Below are 23,423 nucleotides of genomic sequence, written 5' to 3'. Positions count from 1 at the left end.
GGTTAGGTGGATTGGCCATGCTAAATTGCTCCTTAGTGTCCAAAGATGTGTAGGTTGGTGGATTGGCCGTGCTAAATTGCCCCTTAGTGTCCAAAGATGTGCAGGTTAGGTGGATTGGCCGTGCTAAATTGCCCCTTAGTGTCCAAAGATGTGCAGGTTAGGTGGATTGGCCGTGCTAAATTGCCCCTTAGTGTCCAAAGATGTGCAGGTTAGGTGGATTGGCCATGCTAAACTGCCCCTTAGTCTCAGGGGGATTAGCGGGGCAAATGCGTGGGATAACAGGGATAGGGCTTGGGTGGGATTGTTGTCAGTGCCAGCCTGATGGGCCGAATGGCCTCCTCCTGCACTGTAGGGATTCTATGATTTATACAGAGCAAGTTGTGTTTAACAACCTAAATTTCCTGAGCGGTGTGTGTAGACAGAGAGAGTACGATGGTTTATGTAATATATTGCTTTGCAGAAGATATTAATAAGATCTGAGATTGGTCATTTAAATTAGAATAGCCCCACAGGGAATCTCAGTCAATCACAGTCTGATCAATCCCACTCCTGAGTCCCATAACTTCCATAGAATTTTTAAATCAATATATAAATTTCCCACTCTGGGCCACCAAGATTTGAGCAGTGATGAAGTTAAATGGCCCCCTCCACACACACACACACACACTGCTTCTAGGCTAGAATCACCAAGAGAGACTGGTGTCCCAGAAGGTTAGCACTGCTGCCTCATCGCGCCAGGGACCCGGGTTCAATTCCTGGCTTGGGTGACTGTCTGTGTGGAGTTTGCACATTATCCCCGTGTCTGCGTGGGTTTCCTCTGAACGCTCCGGTTTCCTCCCACAATCCGAAAGATGTGCGGGTTGGGTGGATTGGCCGTGCTAAATTGCCCCTCAGTGACAGGGGGACTAGCTAGGGCAAATGCACGGGGTTATGGGGAAAGGGCCTGGCTGGGATTGTGGTTGGTGCAGACTCGATGGGCCGAATGGCCCCCTTCTGCATTGTAAGATTCTATGATTCTATGTTATGGGGAAAAGACGGGAGAATGGTGTTGAGGAATTTATCAGCCATGATTGAATGGTGGAGCAGACTCAATGTGCCGAATGGTCTATTTCTGCTCCTAAATCTTGGGTGTTACGGTCTAAGCAGCAAGCCTAAATACTAACGGAAGGTATGCCATACAAGCAGGATGTGTTCACGGGGTAGGAGCAAATGGAATCCAGCTCAGAAGGTGGGTTCAAGTCCCATTCCTGTAAGATTTTAGGGTTTCAGGTTATAAAACCCTCCTCAGTAAAATTTCTAAGTTCCTAAATTCTTAATTTCTGACACGAGGGTTCTCAGTTGTGCTTGATCTAACAAGGTAAGAATAATGAGTATCTATGAATCACTGTGAGTGTACCTACGCCACATGGACTGCAGCGATTCAGGAAGGCAGCTCACCACCACCTTCTCAAGGGCAACTAGGGATGGGCAATAAATGCTGGCCCAGCCAGCGACGCCCATGTCCCACGAATGAATAACAAAAAAAACAAGTAGAATTTATTAAGCAAGATTTTACATAATACTTAACGCAATGCAGTGAAGTCAATGTAGAAGTTCCTCATCCCTCAAGTTCCTAGGAGTGCTTAGCGCTGCTGTCTCACAGCGCCATGGACCCAGGTTTGATTCCCGGCTTGGGTCACTGTCTGTGCGGAGTCTGCACGTTCTCCCCATGTCTGCGTGGGTTTCCTCCGGGTGCTCCGGTTTCCTCCCACAGTCCGAAAGACGTGCTGGTTAGGTGCATTGGCCATGCTAAATTCTCCCTCAGTGTACCCGAACAGGTGCCGGAGTGTGGCAACTAGAGGATTTTCACAGTAACCTCATTGCAGTGTTAATGTAAGCCTACTTGTGAACACTAGAGTCATAGAATCATAGAATCCCTACAGTAAAGAAGGAGGCCATTCGGCCCATTGAGCCTGCATCGACCGCAATCCCATCCAGGCCCTATCCCCGTAGCCCCACACATTTACCCTTCTAATCCCCCTGACACTTGGGTCAATTTAGCATGGCCAATCCACCTAACCTACACATCTTTGGACTGTGGGAGGAAACCGGAGCATCCAGAGGAAACCCACGCAGACACGGGGAGAATGTGCAAACTCCATGCAGACAGTGACTCAAGGCCGGAATTGAACCCGGGTCCCTGGCGCTGTGAGGCAGCAGTGCTAACCACTGTGCCACTGTACCGGCCCACTAATAAAATACATTTTAAAAACTTTAAACTTAAACTTTAAACCTTGAGCTTTGCCAGCACCAGTGATGCCTCTCTGTTGTCTGTCTTTGAAGAGATATTGAACTGTGACTGGAAGGGTCATATCCCAGTAGCCATGGCAACACCGTGCCAACAAAGATTCCGATTTATCCCTCTGTCTCATTATTCCTCATCCCGTATTTGGGAATAGTCTTTCACTGTTTTAGGATATGAGCATCTCGTGACATTCCCACCTCTGCACCTAGAGCCATACGGACAAAAGACAAATGTCCATCCTTTGTTTCCTTGGACCCCGCAGAACTTACATTCCGTTGCAAGCAAATAATACACGTCTTCTAGACACAATAATCACAAACAAAGTCACATTCTCTTGTCAATATATTTTAACCCCTTCTCGCAAATGCTAAAACCACGAAGGACAAATGTTCAAATCACTCCCTGTTATAATAACAGAAAATAAAATGTTTCCTTCAGGTACAGACCAATTAAAGCAATACATGATTTATTTAAACATAACGTGTCATTCTAAGAACAAGCTACTTTTCTTCAAACAGAACTGCTGAATACAGAAACTTAGGAAACTTAAGTCATAAAACAATTAAATATTGCTTCTTGCAAAAGCAGCTTTAAAGTATCCTGGCTGCAATGACATCCAGTTGCCTCACGAACAAAATTCAAACTATATCATTTAATTTAAACTGTTGGTGCTACTGACCCTAAAGATTAGTAGCATGATCAAAGCCTTACACTCCAGAGACTTAAGCACAAAGTAAAGACTGATACTCCTGGTATAAGACCATAACATATAGGAGCACGATTTGGCCATTCGGCCCATCAGGTCTGTTCCGTCATTCGATCAAGAAACCGCAAAAGGTCGTGAATGTAGCCCAATCCATCACGTAAACCAGCCTCCCATCCATTGACTCCGTCTACACTTCCCACTGCCTCGGCAAAGCAGCCAGCATAATTAAGGACCCCATGCACCCCGGACATTCTCTCTTCCAACTTCTTCCGTCAGGAAAAAGATGCAAAAGTCTGAGGTCATGTACCAACTGACTCAAGAACAGCTTCTTCCCTGCTGCCGTCAGACTTTTGAATGGACCCCCTCGCACTAAGTTGATCTTTCTCTACACCCTAGCTATGACTGTAACACTACATTCTGCACCCTTTCCTTTCCTTCTCCCCTATGTATGGTACGCTTTGTCTGTATAGCGCGCCAGAAACAATACTTTTCACTGTATCCCAATACAAGTGATAATAATAAATCAAATCAAATCAAATCAAAAATTCTCATCCCCGTTCTCTGCCTTTTCCCTGTATCCTTTGATCCCCTCACCAATCAAGAGCCTATCTATCTCTGTCTTAAATACACTCAATGACCCGGCCTCCTCTGTGGCAATGAATTCCACAGATTCACTGCCCTCTGGTTGAAGATACTCCTCCTCATCTCGTCCCTGTACTCTGAGACTGTCAGTATCCTGTAAGTTTCAATGAGATCCCCCCCCCTCTCATTCTTCTAAACTCCATCGCGTACAGACCCAGAGTCCTCAAACGTTCCTCATACGTCAAGCCTTTCATTCCCGGGATCATTCTCATGAACCTCCTCTGGACCCTCTCCAAGGGCCAACACACCCTTCCTTAGATACAGGGCTCAGTGCTGAGAAGGTGCTGCACGGTTGGAGGTGCTGTCTTTTGGCTGGGATGCTTAGCCCAATTTAGGTGGGCATAAGTAAACCTGTGGCGTTATTCCGAGGGAGAGCAGGGGAGCTTCCATGTTAATGTTTACCCTTCCGTGAACATCACTCAAGATAGGTTGTTGTGGGAGTTTGCTATGCACAAATTTGCCCGTCGCATTTCTTGCATTGTTGCAGTGACTGCGCTTCAAGAGTCCCCAGATTGTGAGGGGACAATGAAAATGCCGTTCTTGTTTTATTTCCCTCTTGTCTTTCCTTGTACCTGGTTTGGACGGGGCAAGAGGAACCAGGAAGGCTTCATCAGATTTGGTAGCACGGTGGCACAATGGTTAGCACTGCTGCCTCACGGCACCAGGGACCTGGGTTCGATTCCCGGCTTGGGTCACTGTTTGTGTGGAGTCTGCACCTTCTCCCCTAATCTGCATGAGTTCCCTCCGGGTGCTCCCACAGTCTGAAAGATATGCAGGTTAGGTGGATTGGCCATGCTAAAATTGCCCCTTAGAGTCAGGGGGACTAGCTAGGGTAAATGCATAGGGTTATGAGGATAGGGCCTGGATGGGATTGTGGTCAGTGCAGACTCAATGGGCTGAATGGCCTCCTTCTGCTCTGTAGGGATTCTATGGATCCTAAATCAAATCAAATCAAGTAAGTTCTGCAGGAGATCAGATTGACCTTGCGTTATCTGTAAACACATTTACCTGGTATAATCCCACCCTGGCCTGGGTAGGATTGTGGTCGGTGCAGACTCGATGGGCTGAATGGCCTCCTTCTGCACTGTAGGATTCTATGATCAATGCCCCCCCCCCCCCCCTCCCCCCCACCCCCACACCCTGACCTACACTCCCAATCCCATCTCCCTGTCTCGGACTCAGACAGAATTGGAATCTGCAGAATAAAGAGTTGCTGGCGGAGTGGGAATTACGCCTTCTGCTTTGCGATGGCTGGTGATCTTACCTCCGCTGTCAGCTCCCTGCTGGTAGGGCTGCCTTCTAACAGCTGCTGGGTACACCTCGGGTTGAATCAAACAATTAACTTTATAATTAAATATTCCGCTAAGTGGGGAAATGATGTTAAGCAGTGAAGAGACATGTAGGAGTAATTGAAATCTGTTGTCCATTATCAATTATAACCCAGTACACCATTGCAAGTCTGTGTCTGAATGGGACCCCCGAGACTTTCAGTCCCTTGGTCCCTTAGTCCCAGCAGAACTCAAACTTTTACAGCAAGGGCCCATTTAACCAATGTTTATCGCTGCTTGCATAGATAGAAGGAGGGAATTTGCATTTCCAACCGGAGCAGGAGGAGGCCATTCGGCCCCTCGAGCTTGCACCGCCATTCGATAAGATCGTGGCTGATCTGTTTGTATTTCAAATTCCACAGGGCAACGCAGTGGTCAACGCTGCTGCCTCACAGCGCCAGGGACCCGGGTTCGATTCCCATCTTGGGTCACTGTCTGTGCGGAGTCTACACGTTCTCTCCGTGTCTGCGTGGGTTTTCCTCCGGGTGCTCCGGTTTCCTCCCACATTCTGAAAGAGGTGCAGGTTAGGTGGATTGGCCGTGCTAAATTGTCCCTTAGGGTGGACTTTTACCAGCACGTCCGCCTGACTTTAGTATGATCCTGCCCGAGACCAATAGAGAATGACGTCCTCCGAGCCTCGTCCGCCCCCGGAATCGGGGAAGGCATGCCGGTAAAATTCTGGCCTTAGTGTCCAAAGATGTGCAGGTTGGGTGAATTGGCCATGCTAACTTCCCCCTTAGTGTCGAAAGGTGCGTAGGATAGCGGAATTAGCAGGGTAATTTTGTGGGATTATGGGGATAGGACCAGGGTAAGTAAGATGTTCTGACGGAGAGTCGGTGCAGGCTCAATAGGCTGAATAGCCTCCTTCGACACTGTAGGGATTCTATGAACTTCCCATCTACCCTCAATGACCTTTGAACTCTTTGCCTAAAAAAAAATCCGTCTTAAAAATATTCAATGACCCCCACCTCCACCCTCTTCTGAGGCAGAGAGTCGCACAACTCTCTGAGAGAAAAATTCTCCTCATCTCTGTCCTCAGAGGGTGACCCCTGATTTTAAAGGAGTGTCCCCCTGGTTCTGGACTCACCCACAAGAGAAAACATTCTTTCCACATCCACCTTGTGGAGACCGTTCGGGATCTTGTATACTTCAAGCAAGTCACCCCTCACTCTTCTAAACTCCAGTGGAAACAAGCCCAGTCTGTCCAACCTTTCCTCATAAGACAACCCGCCCATTCCCGGTATCAATCTATTAACCTAATATGGAGCGGCACGGTGGCACAGTGGTTAGCACTGCTGCCTCACAGCGTCAGGGACCCAGGTTCGATTCCGGCCTTGGGTCACTGTCTGTGTGGAGTTTGCGCATTCTCCCCGTGCCTGTGTGGGTTTCCTCCGGGTGCCCCGGTTTCCACCCACACTCCAGAGATGTGCTGGTTAGGTTGATTAGCCATGCTAAATTGTCCTTTAGTCTCAGGGGGAATAGCAGGGTAAATATGTGGGGTTACGGGGATAGGGCCTGGGTGGGATTGTGGTTGGTGCAGGCTCGATGGGCCGAATGGCCTCCTCCTGCACTGTAGGGATTCCGTGATGTCAGAAGCCTTTCTTGAGGGGCCGGGGAAGGTTTGCATCACGTACGGTGTTTGATCTCCTCTTGTGGCCTGAAGTGAAGGCAGTCTCTACCTGGAATGCAGCACTGGAGGTATAATAACTCCAGGAGTCAGCAGTAAAGGAGCAGTGCTTTATCAGGCAAAATAAAGTAAAGCAAAAACTACAAGCCTGTGGTGAACACAAACAGGTCCCAACCAGGGCAGTGCAACAATGGACCCGCTCGGGGTCTTGCTTTATACAGGGCTCGCTAAACAAGCTCCATCTGGTGAGTTAATTACCAATCCCCAGGGAGCTCGTGTTCAGCAAGTCCTATAGCGAGGCCAATCAGGGGTTCCCCATGTGGGAGGCGATGGCCTAATGGTATTATCGCGAGGCTATTAATCCAGAAACTCAGCTAATGTTCTGGGGAGCCAGGTTCGAATCCCGCCACGGCAGATGGTGGAATTTGAATTCAATAAAAAAATATCTGGCATTAAGAATCTACTAACGACCATGAAACCATTGTCGATTGTCAGGAAAAACCCATCTGGTTCACTAGTGTCCTTTAGGGAAGGAAATCTGCCGTCCTTACCTGGTCTGGCCTACATGTGACCCACAGCAATGTGGTTGACTCTCAACTGCCCTCCAAGGGCAACTAGGGATGGGCAATAAATGCTGGCCAGCCAGTGACGCCCATGTCCCATGAATGAATAGAAAAAATGTGCGCCCTGGAGGGTCTCTGGGTTTTGTCAGGCGCTGTGTTGACATTAATCTCTGTCTTCGCCAGGCTCACTCAGGAAAGGGGTGTGTCGGACCTCGAGATCATCTCCCAGCAGGTGGAGGACGAGAGCCAGTGCATCGCCCCCGTCCAGCTGGTCAGCTTCGCCTATCGCGACCTCCCCCTGGCGGCCCTTGACCTCTCGTTGGCCGGGTCGCAACTGCTATCCAACATGGACGACGATGAGCAGAGAGAGAGGTGAGCGCGCTGTCGGAAATCGGAAAAGGCCCTTATATCATTGCAGAAGAATGCTGATTAATTTAATATCTTGCTCCTGATCTCATTGATTTGATTCCTTCCCTGCTTTCCGGAGGCAGGAGTGAGTAACAGAATTGTAATTCCATAACAGTGAAATGAAATTCATAGTCGCTGCCCTCTGTCATCGAGTTACCATCAGTCTGAACTAGTCGGGATGCTTGCTCTAAATCACTCTTTATGTAAGCACCATAAAAAATATTGTTAGCCATTCATCCGATGCCAGCTGTAGTTTCAGGATAATCAGTCCTGCCCCTACACCAGAAAATTCATCCCCCATTTTCAGAGATTTCAGTGCATAATCTGTTCAATAGCACTGAGAGAACCCTGCACTGTCGGGAATGCTGCATTGAGAGAGTGTTGTACTGTCGGGCGTGCTACACTGGGAGAGAGTTGCACTATGGGGGTGATTCACTGAGAGAGTGCTGCACTGTCAGGGGTGAATCACTGAGAGAGTGCTGCACTGTCGGGGGTGATTCACTGAGAGAGTGCTGCACTGTCAGGGGTGATTCACTGAGAGAGTGCTGCACTGTCGGGGGTGATTCACTGAGAGAGTGCTGCACTGTCGGGGGTGATTCACTGAGAGAGTGCTGCACTGTCGGGGGTGATTCACTGAGAGAGTGCTGCACTGTCAGGGGTGATTCACTGAGAGAGTGCTGCACTGTCGGGGGTGATTCACTGAGAGAGTGCTGCACTGTCGGGGGTGATTCACTGAGAGAGTGCTGCACTGTCGGGGGTGATTCACTGAGAGAGTGCTGCACTGTCGGGGGTGATTCACTGAGAGAGTGCTGCACTGTCGGGGGTGTTGCACTGAGAGAGTGCTGCACTGTCGGGGGTGATTCACTGAGAGAGTGCTGCACTATCGGGTGATTCACTGAGAGAGTGCTGCACTGTCAGGGGTGTTGCACTGAGAGAGTGCTGCACTGTCGGGGGTGATTCACTGAGAGAGTGCTGCACTATCGGGTGATTCACTGAGAGAGTGCTGCACTATCAGGGGTGTTGCACTGAGAGAGTGCTGCACTGTCAGGGGTGATTCACTGAGAGAGTGCTGCACTGTCAGGGGTGATTCACTGAGAGAGTGCTGCACTGAGCAAGTGCTGCACTGTCGGGGGTGCTGCACTAAGAGAGTGCTACACTGAGAGAGTGCTACACTGAGAGAGTGCTGCACTGTCGGCGGTGCTGTACTGTCGGGGGTGCTGCACTGAGAGAGTGCTACACTGAGAGAGTGCTACACTGAGAGAGTGCTGCACTGTCGGCGGTGCTGTACTGTCGGGGATGCTGCACTGAGAGAGTGCTACACTGAGAGAGTGCTACACTGAGAGAGTGCTACACTGAGAGAGTGCTGCACTGTCGGGGATGCTGCACTGTGAGAGTGGTGCACTGAGAGAGTGCTACACTGAGAGAGTGCTGCACTGAGAGAGTGCTACACTGAGAGAGTGCTGCACTGAGCAAGTGCTGCACTGTCGGGGATGCTGCACTGTGAGAGTGGTGCACTGAGAGAGTGCTACACTGAGAGAGTGCTGCACTGAGCAAGTGCTGCACTGTCGGGGATGCTGCACTGTGAGAGTGCTACACTGAGAGAGTGCTACACTGAGAGGGTGCTGCACTGTCGGGGATGCTGCACTGTGAGAGTGCTGCACTGAGAGAGTGCTACACTGAGAGAGTGCTGCACTGTCGGGGATGCTGCACTGTGAGAGTGGTGCACTGAGAGAGTGCTACACTGAGAGAGTGCTGCACTGTCGGCGGTGCTGTACTGTCGGGGGTGCTGCACTGAGAGAGTGCTACACTGAGAGAGTGCTGCACTGTCGGGGATGCTGCACTGTGAGAGTGCTGCACTGAGAGAGTGCTACACTGAGAGAGTGCTGCACTGTCGGCGGTGCTGTACTGTCGGGGGTGCTGCACTGTGAGAGTGCTGCACTGAGAGAGTGCTACACTATTGGAGGTACTGTGTCTCAGCTGTGTCCTACACACACACACACACACACACACACTTAATCTCCAAACAGAATCGTTGCATTTGATAAGGTGCAGTCAGCCAGCACCTCCTTCCCAATCCGAAAATGAAAATCCTGGGAAAGATTTCTGGATGTGGAGATGCCGGCGTTGGACTGGGGTAAACACAGTAAGAAGTTTAACACCACCAGGTTAAAGTCCAACAGGTTTATTTGGTAGCAAAAGCCACACAAGCTTTCGGAGCTGCAAGCCCCTTCTTCAGGTGAGTGGGAGTTCTGTTCACAAACAGGGCATATAAAGACACAGACTCAATTTACATGAATAATGGTTGGAATGCGAATACTTACAGCTAATCAAGTCTTTAAGATATAAACAATGTGAGTGGAGAGAGCATCAAGACAGGCTAAAGAGATGTGTATTGTCTCCAGATCACCAATAGACTATCCTGGTCCCCCCATGCCAACGCTATAGTTAAGAAAGCTCACCAACATCTCTACTTTCTCAGGACACTAAGGAAGTTTGGCATGTCCACTACAACTCTCACCAACTTTTACACATGCGCCATAGAAAGCATTCCTATGCCAATTTCTCACATTCTTTTGTTCTTAATGACCTCACCCAAGCAGAGGGAAAAGAGTTCAGACGGTAACTCTGATGGCTGATTATTAAAATTAAAGTTAAAGAGGATCCTTTCTGGTTGTATCACAGCTTGGTATGGCTCCTCTCTGACCAAGACCGCAAGGAACTACAAAGGGCTGTGAACAAAGCCCAGTCCATCACGCAAACCAGCCTCCCATCCATTGACTCTGTCTACACTTCCCGCTGCCTCGGCAAAGCAGCCAGCATAATCAAGGACCCCACGCACCCCGGACATTCTCTCTTCCACCTTCTTCTGTCAGGAAAAAGATACAAAAGTCTGAGGTCACGTACCAACCGGCTCAAGAACAGCTTCTTCCCTGCTGCCATCAGACTTTTGAATGGACCCATCTCGCATTAAGTTGATCTTTCTCTACACCCTAGCTATAACTGTAACACTACATTCTGCACTCTCTCCTTTCCCTCTCTATGAACGGTATGGTTTGTCTGTACAACACGCAAAAAACAATACTTTTCGCTGTACAGCAGTACATGTGACAATAATAAATCAAATCAAATCCGAGGGTGAGTGTGTTACACTTTGGGATCATAGAATTATAGAACCCCTACAGTGCAGAAGAGGCCATTCAGCCCATCAGTTCCACACTGAGTCTCTGGCCCAGTATCTTATCCAGTCCCTGTTCCCTGCCCTTCCCTGCCCATACATTTCCCATGGCTCATGCACCTCACCTGCACATCTTTGGACCGTGGGAGAAACTGGAGCACCCGGAGGAAACCCACGCAGACACGGGGAGAACGTGCAGACTCCACACAGACAGTGACCCGAGGCTGGAATCGAACCCGGGTCCTTGGCGCCGTGAGGCAGTGCTAACCACTGCGCCACCAGTGACATTGCCACTCTACCACCGGCTCTGGGTGGAGCTCAGGTTGGCTGCTGGTGATCTTACTGAACGGTCGGGCAGGCTCGGTTGGAGGCTTGGGCGGAGAGATGGCAGATGGCGTTTAATCCAGACAAATGCGAGGTAATGCATTTTGGAAGGTTTAATATAGATAGGAAATATATAGTAAATGGCAGAACCCTTAAGAGTATTGACAGATAGAGGGATCTGGGTGCACAGGTACACAGGTCACTGAAAGTGGCAACGCAGGTGGAGAAGGTAGTCAAGAAGGCATACGGCATGCTTGCCTTCATCGGCCGGGGCATTGAGTTTAAAAATTGGCAAGTCATGTTGCAGCTTGATGGAACCTTAGTGAGGCCGCACTTGAAATATAGTGTTCAATTCTGGTCGCCACACTACCAGAAGGATGTGGAGGCTTTGGAGAGGGTACAGAAAAGATTTACCAGGATGTTGCCTGGTATGGAGGGCATTAGCTATGAGGAGAGGTTGGAGAAACTTGGTTTGTTCTCACTGGAACGACGGAGGTTGAGGGGGGTGACCTGATAGAAGCCTACAAGATTATGAGGGGCAGAGTGGATAGTCAGAAGCTTTTTCCCAAATACATGAATAGGATGGGAACAGAGGGATACGGTCCCCGGAAGGGTAGGGGGTTTTAGGCAGCATGGTCGGTGCAGGCTTGGAGGGCCAAAGGGCCTGTTCCTGTGCTGTAATTTTCTTTGTTCTTCCTATGCCGATTCCTCACGTTATTTTGTTCTTAATGACCTCACCCGAGCGGAGGGAAGAGAGTTCAGACGGTAACTCTGACGGCTGATTATTAAAATTAAAGTTAAAGAGGATCATTTTTATTCTCCACACAACAGGCTGCGAAGCCAGCTATTATTCCACAACTAATTGTGATTTGATTAATTGCAATTTAAATTGTTGTTGCACTATTACATCTGTGATTAATATTTAACAAGAAGCCGTGTACATTGGCAATCAATTTTCCCATCAACGGGAACCCCTGATGAAGTTTCTTCGCCTCCTGCTCCTTGCTCAGATTTGCAGAAAAGTTAATTAATTCGAAGTTACGTTGATCTAAATCGCATTAATTGATCATTATTGACGATGGATGTGAACACAATCGTCTGTTCTCATTCGTCCCTTTGTCAAAGATATCAAAATGTCAAAGCAGGTGGAAATCTTTGAGAAAGGTGGCTCGGTGGCACAGTGGTTAGCACTGCTGACTCACAGCGTCAGGGGACCCGGGTTCAATTCCAGCCTCGGCTCACTGTCTGTGTGGAGTTTGCACGTTCTCCCTGTGTCTGCGTAGGTTTCCTCCGGTTTCCTCCCACAGTCCAAAGATGTGTAGGTTGGGTGGACTGGCCATGCTAAATTGCCCCTTCGTGTCCAAAGATGTGCAGGTTAGGTGGATTGGCCATGCTAAATTGCCCCACAGTGTCCAAAGATGTGTAGGTTAGGTGGATTAGTCATGCTAAATTGTCCCTTAGTGTCCAAAGATGTGCAGGTTAGGTGGATTGGCCGTGTTAAATTGCCCCTTAGTGTCCAAAGATGTGTAAGTTAGGTGGATTGGCCATGCTAAATTGTCCCTTAGTGTCCAAAGATGTGCAGGTTAGGTGGATTGGCCGTGTTAAGTTGCCCCTTAGTGTCCAAAGATGTGTAAGTTAGGTGGATTGGCCATGCTAAATTGTCCCTTAGTCTCCAAAAATATGTAGGTTAGGGGAATTGGCCATGCTAAATTGCCCCTTAGTCTCCAAAGATATGTAGGTTAGGGGAATTGGCCATGCTAAGTTGCCCCTTGTGTCCAAAGATGTGGAGGTTAGGTGGATTAGCCGTGTTAAATTGCCTCTTGGTGTCCAAAGATGTGTAGGTTAGGTGGATTGGCCATGCTAAATTGTCCCTTAGTGTCCAAAGATGTATAGGTTAGGTGGATTGGCCATGCTAAATTGCCCCTTAGTGTCCAAAGATGTGTAGGTTAGGTGGATTGGCCATGCTAAATTGCCTCTTAGGGTGGGATTTTCTAGCTGCGTTCGCCCCAATACTGGGAAATCCCGTCCGAGGTCAACAGATCTTTTCATGGTCCGTGTCCAGCCTGCTACGATTCCCGTGGTGGGCCGGAAGGGAATATTCCGCCCATAGTGTCCAAAGATGTGTACGGTTAGGTGATTAGCCATGGTAAATTGTCCCAAAATGCCCAAAGATGGGTAGATTAGGTGCGTTAGCCTCAGTAAATGCTCAGGGTTACGGGGATCAGGCAGAGGGGGGGGCCTGGGTGGGATACTCTTTCAGAAAGTCAGTGCAGATTCGATGGGCCAAATGGCCTCCTTCTGTATTGTAGGGATTCTATGGGTCTGTGTTAAAGATTAATATATGAGGGGAATTCTCCCGCCCCCATCTGCCATGGAATCAGAGTGGGCGAGGGGTGGTCAACGGAAATGTCCGTTGACCTCGGGTGGGAATTTCCGGTCTCGCCCGAGCGAGGCCGTAAAAGCCTGCCCAAGAACGCCAAATTTCAAACAGTCACAACAATTTATACTGCAGGAGAAACCACACGTTGAACACTCCTGAGTGTGCCACACAATTTAAGATAATCAGTCGAGTTTGTAACTTGCTGGAAGTGACATCCATTCACTGTTGGGCCCTCTCTCAGCAAACAAAAGGAATATGGTCAAGTCTTGTGCCTTCTTTTTTGTTGAATTATTCTGAGACTCGGGGAGCCTACGATTCACTGTTGCTTTCTCCATAGCAACGCCTTGGCCAATCAGTCGACTTGCCACCCAACCAGCACCCCTTTTCTCCTGCAGTATGAATTGTTGTAACCTTTAGAAATTTGGCACTCTTGTATTTGTCCTGATGAGTGCAAGGCACAAAACTTCAGCAACATGTACCTTTTTTCAACAATATTTAAATTCTGTACTACCAAGTGACTGCGCATGTATAAAACACACGGTCAGGATGCTAAACATAGCACAATGCATCTAATAGAATCATAGAATCACACAGTGCAGAAAATGCCCTTTGGCCCATTGAGTCTGTACCGACATGTCAGAAACACCTGAACTCCCATCTACCAGCACTTATCCCATAGCCTTGAGTGTTATGACGTGTCAAATGCTTTGATTTATTGTCACATGTACTGGGATACAGTAAAAAGTATTGTTTCTTGCACGCTATACAGACAACACATACCGTTCGTAGAGTACATAGGGGAGAAGGGAAAGGAGAGGGTGCAGAATGTAGTGTTGCAGCTACAGGTAGGGTGAAGAGAAAGATTCACTTAATATAACGTAGGTCCATTCAAAAGTCTGACAGCAGGCAGGGAAGAAGCTGTCCTTGAGTCGGTTGGTATGTGTTTTCAGACTTTTGTATCTTTTTCCCGACGGAAGAAGGTGGAAGAGAGAATGTCTGGGGTCCTTGATTATGCCGGCTGCTTTGCCGAGGCAGCGGGAAGTGTAGACGGAGCCAATGGATGGGAGGCTGGTTTGAGTGATGGATTGGGCTACGTTCGCAACCCTTTGTAGTTCCTTGCGGTCTTGGGCAGAGCCGGAGCCACACCAAGCTGTGATACATGTGGAAAGGATGCTTTCTATGGATTTCAGACACACTTACAAATAAATCCTGATCTAAAAGCAGAGGGGCCGTCCAGACTGTCCTTTCCTCAGCTGCCCCCTTAGAAAGTTGGACACTTGCATAACTCACTCACAACAATTTGATGAGAGACTGCGCAAAGAAATGGAACTGTGCCTCTCTGGCAGGAAATGATAGTCATGATGTGGAGATGCCGACGTTGGACTGGGGTGAACACAGTAAGAGTTTTAACAACACCAGGTTAAAGTCCAACTGGTTTATTTGGTAGCAAATACCATCAGCTTTCGGAGCGCTGCTCCTTCGTCAGATGGAGTGGAAATGTGCTCTCAAACAGGGCACAGAGACACAAAAATCAAGTTACAGAATACTGATTAGAATGCGAATCCCTACAGCCAGCCAGATCTTTGTGCCCTGTTTGAGAGCACATTTCCACTCCATCTGACGAAGGAGCAGCACTCCGAAAGCTAATGGCATTTGCTACCAAATAAACCTGTTGGACTTTAACCTGGTGTTGTTAAAACTCTTACTAGGAAATGATAGCTCAATGCACTTAATAGAATCATAGATTCACACAGTGCAGAAGATGCCCTTTGACCCATCGAGTCTGCGCCGACGTATTAGAAACACCTGATCTCCCCCCTCATCCCATCTACCAGCACTTGGCCCGTAGCCTTGAATGTCACTTGCCCAGTGACCATCCAGGTACTTCTTAAAGGATGTGAGGCATCCCGCCTCCACCACCCTCCCAGGCAGCTCATTCCAGACCCTCACCACCCTCTGGGTGAAACAGGTTTTCCTCACATCCCCCCCTAAATCCCCTGCCCCTCACCTTGAACCTGTGTCCCCTTGTGACTGACCCTTCAACTAAGGGGAACAGCTGCTCCTTATCCACCCTGCCCATGTCCCTCATAATCTTGTACACCTCGATCAGGTCGCCCCCCTCAGTCTTCTCTGCTCCAGAGAAAACATCCCAAGTCTATCCGCCCTCTTCATGATATGTACAACATATTCAAATGTCTTACCTCACTTCCCGCCGGACTTCTGCACGTTCAAAGCTGCGCCATTTTCTTCCGATTGGGAGAAGCGCGCAAAAAGTTCGCGGAGAACCCGCAAAATGGCCGACATAGTCAATATATCCAAAACACAGACTCAAAATGAACGGGTTGGCAGTCACTGTTCACTCTATTTATTAAGGCAAGCCTCTTTGCCTGTACACACCTCTGATAGTTTACATTATGCAGTGTTACCTATTACGTCTGTGTATCTCTCCCTATGGGCCCGATTTTCCCATTGCGACCCGCTACCTTTCTGGCGGGTCGGGTCGAGAGATGCACATGTCGGCCATTTTGCGGGTTCCCCACCAACTTTTACGACCCGTGCGCATCTCCCAACCGGAAGAAAATGGCGCCGCTGGGAACGCACAGACGTCCAGCAGGAAGTGAGGTAAGTCATTTGAATATGTTTTACATATATTTTTTATGTATTTTAAATGTCATTATCGGGCCCCGCATGGGATTTGCCGGGCCTGATTGAATCTCGCCAGGAGTACTTCATTCCGGTGGGGTTCAGACTAGCTCCTCACGTTTGGGGAACCAGCGGGAGACCCCGCCGGAGTGAAGGGGGGAGATATCGGAGCCCCCCCTGGGGGTTGGGTGGCGCCCCCTGGGCATGGGTACCCAGGCAGTGTCAGCCTGTGCCCCCTGGCACTGCCCAAGGGGCAAAGTGCCCATGCCCAGGGAGCACCTTGACACTGCCTACCGGGCATGGGGCAGTGCTAAGGGGACAGGGACTATTGTGGACGGTGCCTAGGGGCGATTGGTGGGGGTAGGATGGTCCCGCTGCCACTCTGCATTGGCATCGGTCTGGGCTGGAGGGAGGGCAGCGATCGGGGTGGGCTGTTGGGGGGGTGGGCTGCCGGGGGGGAGGGGGGGGGGCTGCCTCTGGGGGGAGGGTCTGACCCCGGAGGGGGAGGGATTCAGCAGGGAGGGGGGGTCTGCCGGGGTGAGGGGGGCGGGGGGATCGCCACTGCCTGGGGGGGGGTGGGCTGGACATCGGGGCGCTCCAGGACAAGAGGGCGTGGGGGGGTGGGGGTCAGCGCTGGCCCGGGAATTGTTGTGGGGACCACGATCGGGCCGTGGGGGAGGGCTGGAGGGGCAGCACTGCGGAGGTCCCGGGCTGGCCAGCGATTGAGCTGATCATGCGCAGAGTTCCAGAACTGTCAGACTCCGGCGCGAATAGGCCCCACCCCTCTGGATTTGTAATGAGATTCACGACTGGGGCCTCTGCAGTGCACAGAGTGCAGAGAGATTCAGGTGAGAAGCTGAACTGAGAAAACAGTCGTGATCTGGAACAGTTTTCCCACTAACTCAGCACTTTTGGGAGAACCGCCCCCTATGTTTCTACACATAGCTCCAACACATTGCTGGGTGATTACCATGGGAAATGTTGTCAGAGGTTCTGAATATTTACGGAGTTTCGAACAGTCATTGACTTTTCCTTACAGATTGGCGAAAGGGGAGGTTATAATGGCCACTGGTTGGGGCCTACATCACCTTTTTACAGCCTGACTTCAGCCCTTCATATAATGACTTCCAAAAAATCAATGTGGCTGCCTCAGAGCCTCATTGCTGCACACTGAACAAAAACAACTTCCAGGGAAGATGATTATCTTCACTCGTCATGAGAAAGAGGCCTCGCTGAAAAGAAATAGAATTGAAGGGAGTGGGTTGTGCTGAAACAGGGAGGGAGCTTTGAGGCAGCGAGGATCTTAGTGAACACGGAGTACACCACACACAGACACACACACTCACACACACACACACACAAATACTGACACACACACACACACACAAATACACACACACACACACAAATATACACACACACAAATACACACTCACACACACACACACACAAATACTGACACACACACACACACAAATACTAACACACACACACACTCACACACACACAAATACACACACACACACACAAGTATACACACACACACAAATACACACTCACACACACACACACACAAATACTGACACACACACACACAAATACTAACACACACACACACACACACACACACAAATACTGACACACACACACATACAAATACTGACACACACACTCACTCACACACAATACTGACACACACTCACACAAATACTGACACACACACAAATACACCCACACACACAAATACTAACACACACTCACACACACAAATACTGACACACACACTCACACACAAATACTGACACACACACACACACACAAATACTGACACACACACTCACTCACACACAATACTGACACACACACACAAATACTGACACACACACAAATACACCCACACACACAAATACTAACACACACTCACACACACAAATACTGACACACACACTCACACACAAATACTGACACACACACACACACACACAAATACTGACACACACACTCACACACACACACAAATACTGACACACTCACACACACAAATACTGACACACATACACACACACACACAAATACTGACACACATACATACACACACACACAAATACTGACACACACACACAAATACTAACGCACACACACAAATACACACACAAACACACAAATACTCACCCATACACACACACTCACACAAATACACACATAAATACACACACACTAAAATACTCACACACAAATACACACACACAAATACTAACACATACAAATACTCACACGCACACATATACACACACCCACAAATACTCACACACAAATACACACTTACACACACACATAAATACTCACACACATATGTACACGCACACACACAAATACACGCACGCACTCATGATTTAGAGACAGATTTAAGAGACAGATTTAGATTTAATGAGTGTTTAGTGTAAGTTATCCTATGCGAGTGACAGGAGATGGATATCAGGAGAAGCATCTTGCTATCTAACAGGTCACACACTCCCATCGACTGCAGGAACAGCTCAAAGCAGCAAGGAGCGAAGGCACCTCAGCTTGATCCACTCAGCGACTCCTTTGACAATTTGATTCAACATGCTGAAGGGGGGGGAAGATGATTTTGAGGGTGTTTTGTTTGTGGGATCTTGCTCAGCACTTCTCTCTCCGTTCCAAAGCTGCAGGTGGATGAGACCGGGAAAATCGGCTGGTTATTTTAACCCTCCTGATTTCCCCCTTTTGCCCCCACTTTCCTGGAGACCCCCTCCTCCCCCCATTTATATCAGTATTTAGTTCACAGTACCCAAAAGCATGGCATAAAACACACTCAGGATGTTGAACAGAGACACATATATAAAAACAGCGTCAGCGTATTAACCGTAACGCGGTCAGTATACCAAATATTTTCTTGCATAGCGCGCAAGAAACAATACTTTTCACTGTATACTAATACATGTGTCAATAATCAATCAAATCAAAGAATATTTAACTCTCAGCCAATATCAATACACTGCCAGTCGTAACCAGATTACTGTTTGCGTGGGATCTTGCTGTGCGCATAATTGGCTGCCGTATTTTCCTGTGGTGCAGCAGTGTTGGCAAGGCTGTCCCACCATGGGGAGCATCACTGAGGTGAGGAGAAATTTCTTCACCCAGAGGGTGGTGAAGGTGTGGAATTCACTCCCACAGAAAGTAGTTGAGGCCAAAATGTTGTGTGATTTCAAGAAGAAATTAGATATAGCTCTTGGGGATAAAGGGATCAAGAGGAAGAGAGGGGATCAGGATATTGAATTTGATGATCAGCCATGATCATAATGAATGACGGAGCAGGCTCGAAGGGCCGAATGGCCTCCTCCTGCTTCTAGTTTAATCTCCTCAGTGTAGCAGAGATCGCATTGGGAGCAGTGAATACAATAGACTAAAATCGAAAGATGTACATAACGGGGAGGCGATGGCCTAGTGATATTATCACTAGACCATTAATCCAGAAACTCAGCTAATGTTCTGGGGACCCGGGTTCGAATCCCGCCACGGCAGATGGTGGAATTTGAATTCAATAAAAAATATCTGGAATTAAGAATCTACTGGTGTCCGTGAAACCATTGTTGATTGTCAGGAAAAACCCATCTGGTTCACTAATGTCCTTTCGGGAAGGAAATCTGCTGTCCTTACCCGGTCTGGCCTACATGTGATTCCAGAGCCACAGCAATGGGGTTGACTCTAAACTGCCCTCGGTCAACTCGGGAAGGGCAACAAATGCTGGCCCAGCCAGCGACGCCCATGTCCCACAAATGAATAAAATAAAAAGTCACTCCCTCACCTGAACAGATGCTGAAAAAACTCTGACCTTGCCCGCGGCTGAGATTCTCCAGTCCCGCTGCAGTGCATGGAATCTTGGCTGAGCGCCAAATTCTCCATTCCCGCTGGCAGCGGGGCCGGGAACGCACAAGATCAGAGAATCCCAGCCAGAGAATCTGGGGCCTTGGGAATGTGAGGAGCCAGGGCGGTAAAGGGGCACTTGTTAGGTTAGGGGTTGTTTTCCTTCGAACAGAGAAGGCTGAGGAGGGATATGATCAAGATTTTTTTAACAATATCGTTTACATACCACGGTGAGCCACTCACCATCTCGACTTGGAAATATATCAGCCATTCCTTCACAGTCGCTGGGTCAAAATCCTGGAATTCCCTCCCTAACGGCATTGTGGGTCAACCCACAGAACATGGACTGCAGCGATTCAGGAAGGCAGCTCATCACCACCTTCTCAAGGGGCAACTAGGGATGGGCAATAAATGCTGGCCAGCCAGCGATGCCCATGTCCCACGAGTGAAAAAAAAAAATCTATCAACAATATTTGATTTGATTTGATTTATTATTGTCACATGTATTGGGATACAGTGAAAAGTATTGTCTCTTGCGCACTATACAAAGCATACCGTTCATAGAGAAGGAAAGGAGTGAGTGCAGGATGTAGTGTTACAGTCATAGCTAGGGTGTAGAGAAAGGTCAACTTAATGCGAGGTAGGTCCATTCAAAAGTCTGACGGCAGCAGGGAAGAAGCTGTTCTTGACTTGGTTGGTACGTGACCTCAGACTTTTGTATCTTTTTCCCGATGGGAGAAGGTGGAAGAGAGAATATTGCTTGTTGTGGTTTATTGGTTCCCCACTAACGCTGTGCCCCTCTCCACCCTAGCTCGAACTGGCTGAAGCCTTGTTGTGGGAGACGGGCAGCAGTCTGGCAGGTGGTCCTCCTCAGCGCTGGTCTCAACTGCTTCCTGGTGGCATCGGTGGTCTTAGTCGTCCTTCTCCTGACACTGGAGCTCCTCATTGACACCAAGTTACTTCAGTGTGAGTACAGTGCGAGCTTACCCCACCTTAACCCTCTAGAAGAATAGCTAAGGCCTGTTCAGTCCTTCCATGATAGTCACCATCCTTCTTTCTCTCTCTTGTTGAAGTTACCAGTGCATTTCAGTTTGCTGGGATCATTCACTGGATAAGTCTCGTCATCCTCTCCATCTTCTTCACCGAGGTAAGAGCCCGCACGCCATTGGCTGTTTGTTATCAAGCAATTTGCCTTGTTTGTTGACCCTCCTTGCTTATAGTGTGCCAGAAGTTGCACTGATGATGACTGATTGAGAGGTGCCTCTTCCACCCCTCCAACTCCTCCCCCCCACCCACCCACCCACTGCCGATATGTTTTCCAGCAGTAGAAGAGGCCGCCATTGGTCGCCAGTGGGATCTTCCAGTCCCGCCAATGTCGACAATGCCGCCCTAAGGCAACCGCCATTGGGCGGCACAGTGGCACAGTGGAGAGCACCGCTGCCTCACAGCACCAGTCATAGAGGCTTACAGCATGGAAACAGGCCCTTCGGCCCAACGTGTCCATGCTGCCCTTTTTTTTTAAGCTAATTCCAATTGCCCGCATTTGGCCCATATCCCTCTCTACCCATCTTACCCATGTAACTGTCTAAATGCTTTTTAAAAGATAAAATCTAGGGACCTGGGTTCAATTCCAAGGCTTGGGTCACTGTCCGTGTGGAGTCTGCACGTTCTCCCCGTGTCTGCGTGGGTTTCCTCCGGGTGCTCCGATTTCCTCCCACAGTCCGAAAGACGTGCAGGTTAGGGTGCATTGGCCGTGCTAAATTCTCCCTCAGTGTACCCAAACAGGCGCTGGAGTGTGGCGACTAGGGGATTTTCACAGTAACTTCATTGCAGTGTTAATGTAAGCCTACTTGTGACACTAATAAATAAACTTTAAACTTGAAAGCACCATGCTGAGGCAAGGAGTTAGAGTGCACTGGAACATAACTCACATAGAGACAAAAACATAGAAACTAGAAGCAGGAGGAGGCCATTCAGCCCTTCGAGCCTGCTCCGTCATTCATTTTGATCATGGACGATCATCAAATTCAATATCCTGACCCCCCCTTCCCCCCCATATCCCTCGATCCCTTCAGCCCCAAGAGCGATATCTAATTTCTTCTTGAAATCACACAACGTTTTGGCCTCAACTACTTTCTGTGGGAGTGAATTCCACACATTCACCACCCTCTGGGTGAAGAAATTTCTCCTCACCTCAGTCCTAAAAGGTTTACCCCTTACCCTCAGACCATGTTCTGGACACCCCCACCCCCCCCCCCCCCCGCCCCCGCCCCCCCCGCCCCCCCCCGCCCACCACCCCCAACCCCCCCCGCCCACCCCCAGGAACATTCTTTCTGAATCTACTCTGTCTAACCCTGTTAGAATTTTATAAGTTTCTATGAGATTCCCTCTCACTTTGCTAAACTCCAGTGCATATAATCCTAACCGACTTAGTCTCTCCTCATATGACAGTCCTGCCATCCCAGGAATCAGCCTGGTAAACCTTTGCTGTACTCCCTCTATAGCAAGGACATCCTATTCTACAGCCAACTCCTACTGTACCTGACCAGGAAATGCTTTGGTGATCAACACTTGTCAATCTGCATCTTTTAGAGTCACAGAGTCAGAGAGGTTTACAGTATGGAAACAGGCCCTTCGGCCCAACTTGTCCATGATGTCCCTTTTTTAAAAAACACTAAGCTAGTCCCAATTGCCCGTGTTTGGCCCATATCCCTCTATACCCATCATACCCATGTATCTAAATGCTTTCTGAAAGACAAAATTGTACCCGCCTCTACTACTACCTCTGGCAGCTCGTTCCAGACACTCACCACCCTCTGTGTGAAACAATTGCCCCTCTGGACCCTTTTGTCTCTCTCCCCTCTCACCTTAAACCTATGCCCTCTAGTTTTAGACTCCCCTACCTTTAGGAAAAGATATTGACTATCTAGCTCATCTATGCCCCTCATTATTTTATAGACCTCTATAAGATCACCCCTCAGCCTCCTACGCTCCAGAGAAAAAAGTCCCAGTCTATCCAACCTCTCCTTATAACTCAAACCATCAAGTCCTAGTTGCATTCTAGTAAATCTTTTCTGCACTCTTTCTAGTTTAATAATATCCTTTCTATAATAGGGTGACCAGAACTGCACACAGTATTCCAAGTGTGGCCTTACCAATGTCTTGTACAACTTCAACAAGATGTCCCAACTCCTGTATTCAATGTTCTGACCAATGAAACCAAGAATGTTGAATGCCTTCTTCACCATCTTGACAGTCTGAAGTCCCCCATTAAGTTGAATTCCACTCTGGGACAACAGCGTAGGATTTTGTAATTCCTCTCTTATTAAAAATTGAACATAACTTGGAAATGTCAGAACTTGAATAGCAGGGAACTACTCCATATTGGAAAGTTCCGACCTATAAATTGAGAGAAGCACCAGACATGTATGCTGCCAAAACTGAATAAGTTTGTTTAT

At 48.6% G+C, this 23,423-nt stretch overlaps 1 protein-coding gene across 1 annotated transcript in view; it reads left to right on the top strand.

The window, feature by feature from the left end:
* Positions 1-23,423, top strand: part of tmem266 (transmembrane protein 266) — a 122,673-nt gene that overhangs the window by 37,011 nt on the left and 62,239 nt on the right. Inside the window, exons 2-4 of the mRNA XM_078200017.1 lie at positions 7,334-7,522; positions 20,777-20,931; positions 21,039-21,112. Coding sequence (XP_078056143.1) covers positions 7,334-7,522; positions 20,777-20,931; positions 21,039-21,112 — 418 coding nt within the window. The remainder of the gene's footprint in view (positions 1-7,333; positions 7,523-20,776; positions 20,932-21,038; positions 21,113-23,423) is intronic.

This window comes from Mustelus asterias, chromosome 29 (genome assembly GCF_964213995.1).
Source record: "Mustelus asterias chromosome 29, sMusAst1.hap1.1, whole genome shotgun sequence".
Taxonomy (NCBI): Eukaryota; Metazoa; Chordata; class Chondrichthyes; order Carcharhiniformes; family Triakidae; genus Mustelus; species Mustelus asterias.
The sequence above is the reverse complement of the archived record's forward strand: the minus strand, read 5'-3'. Positions and strand labels throughout refer to the sequence as shown.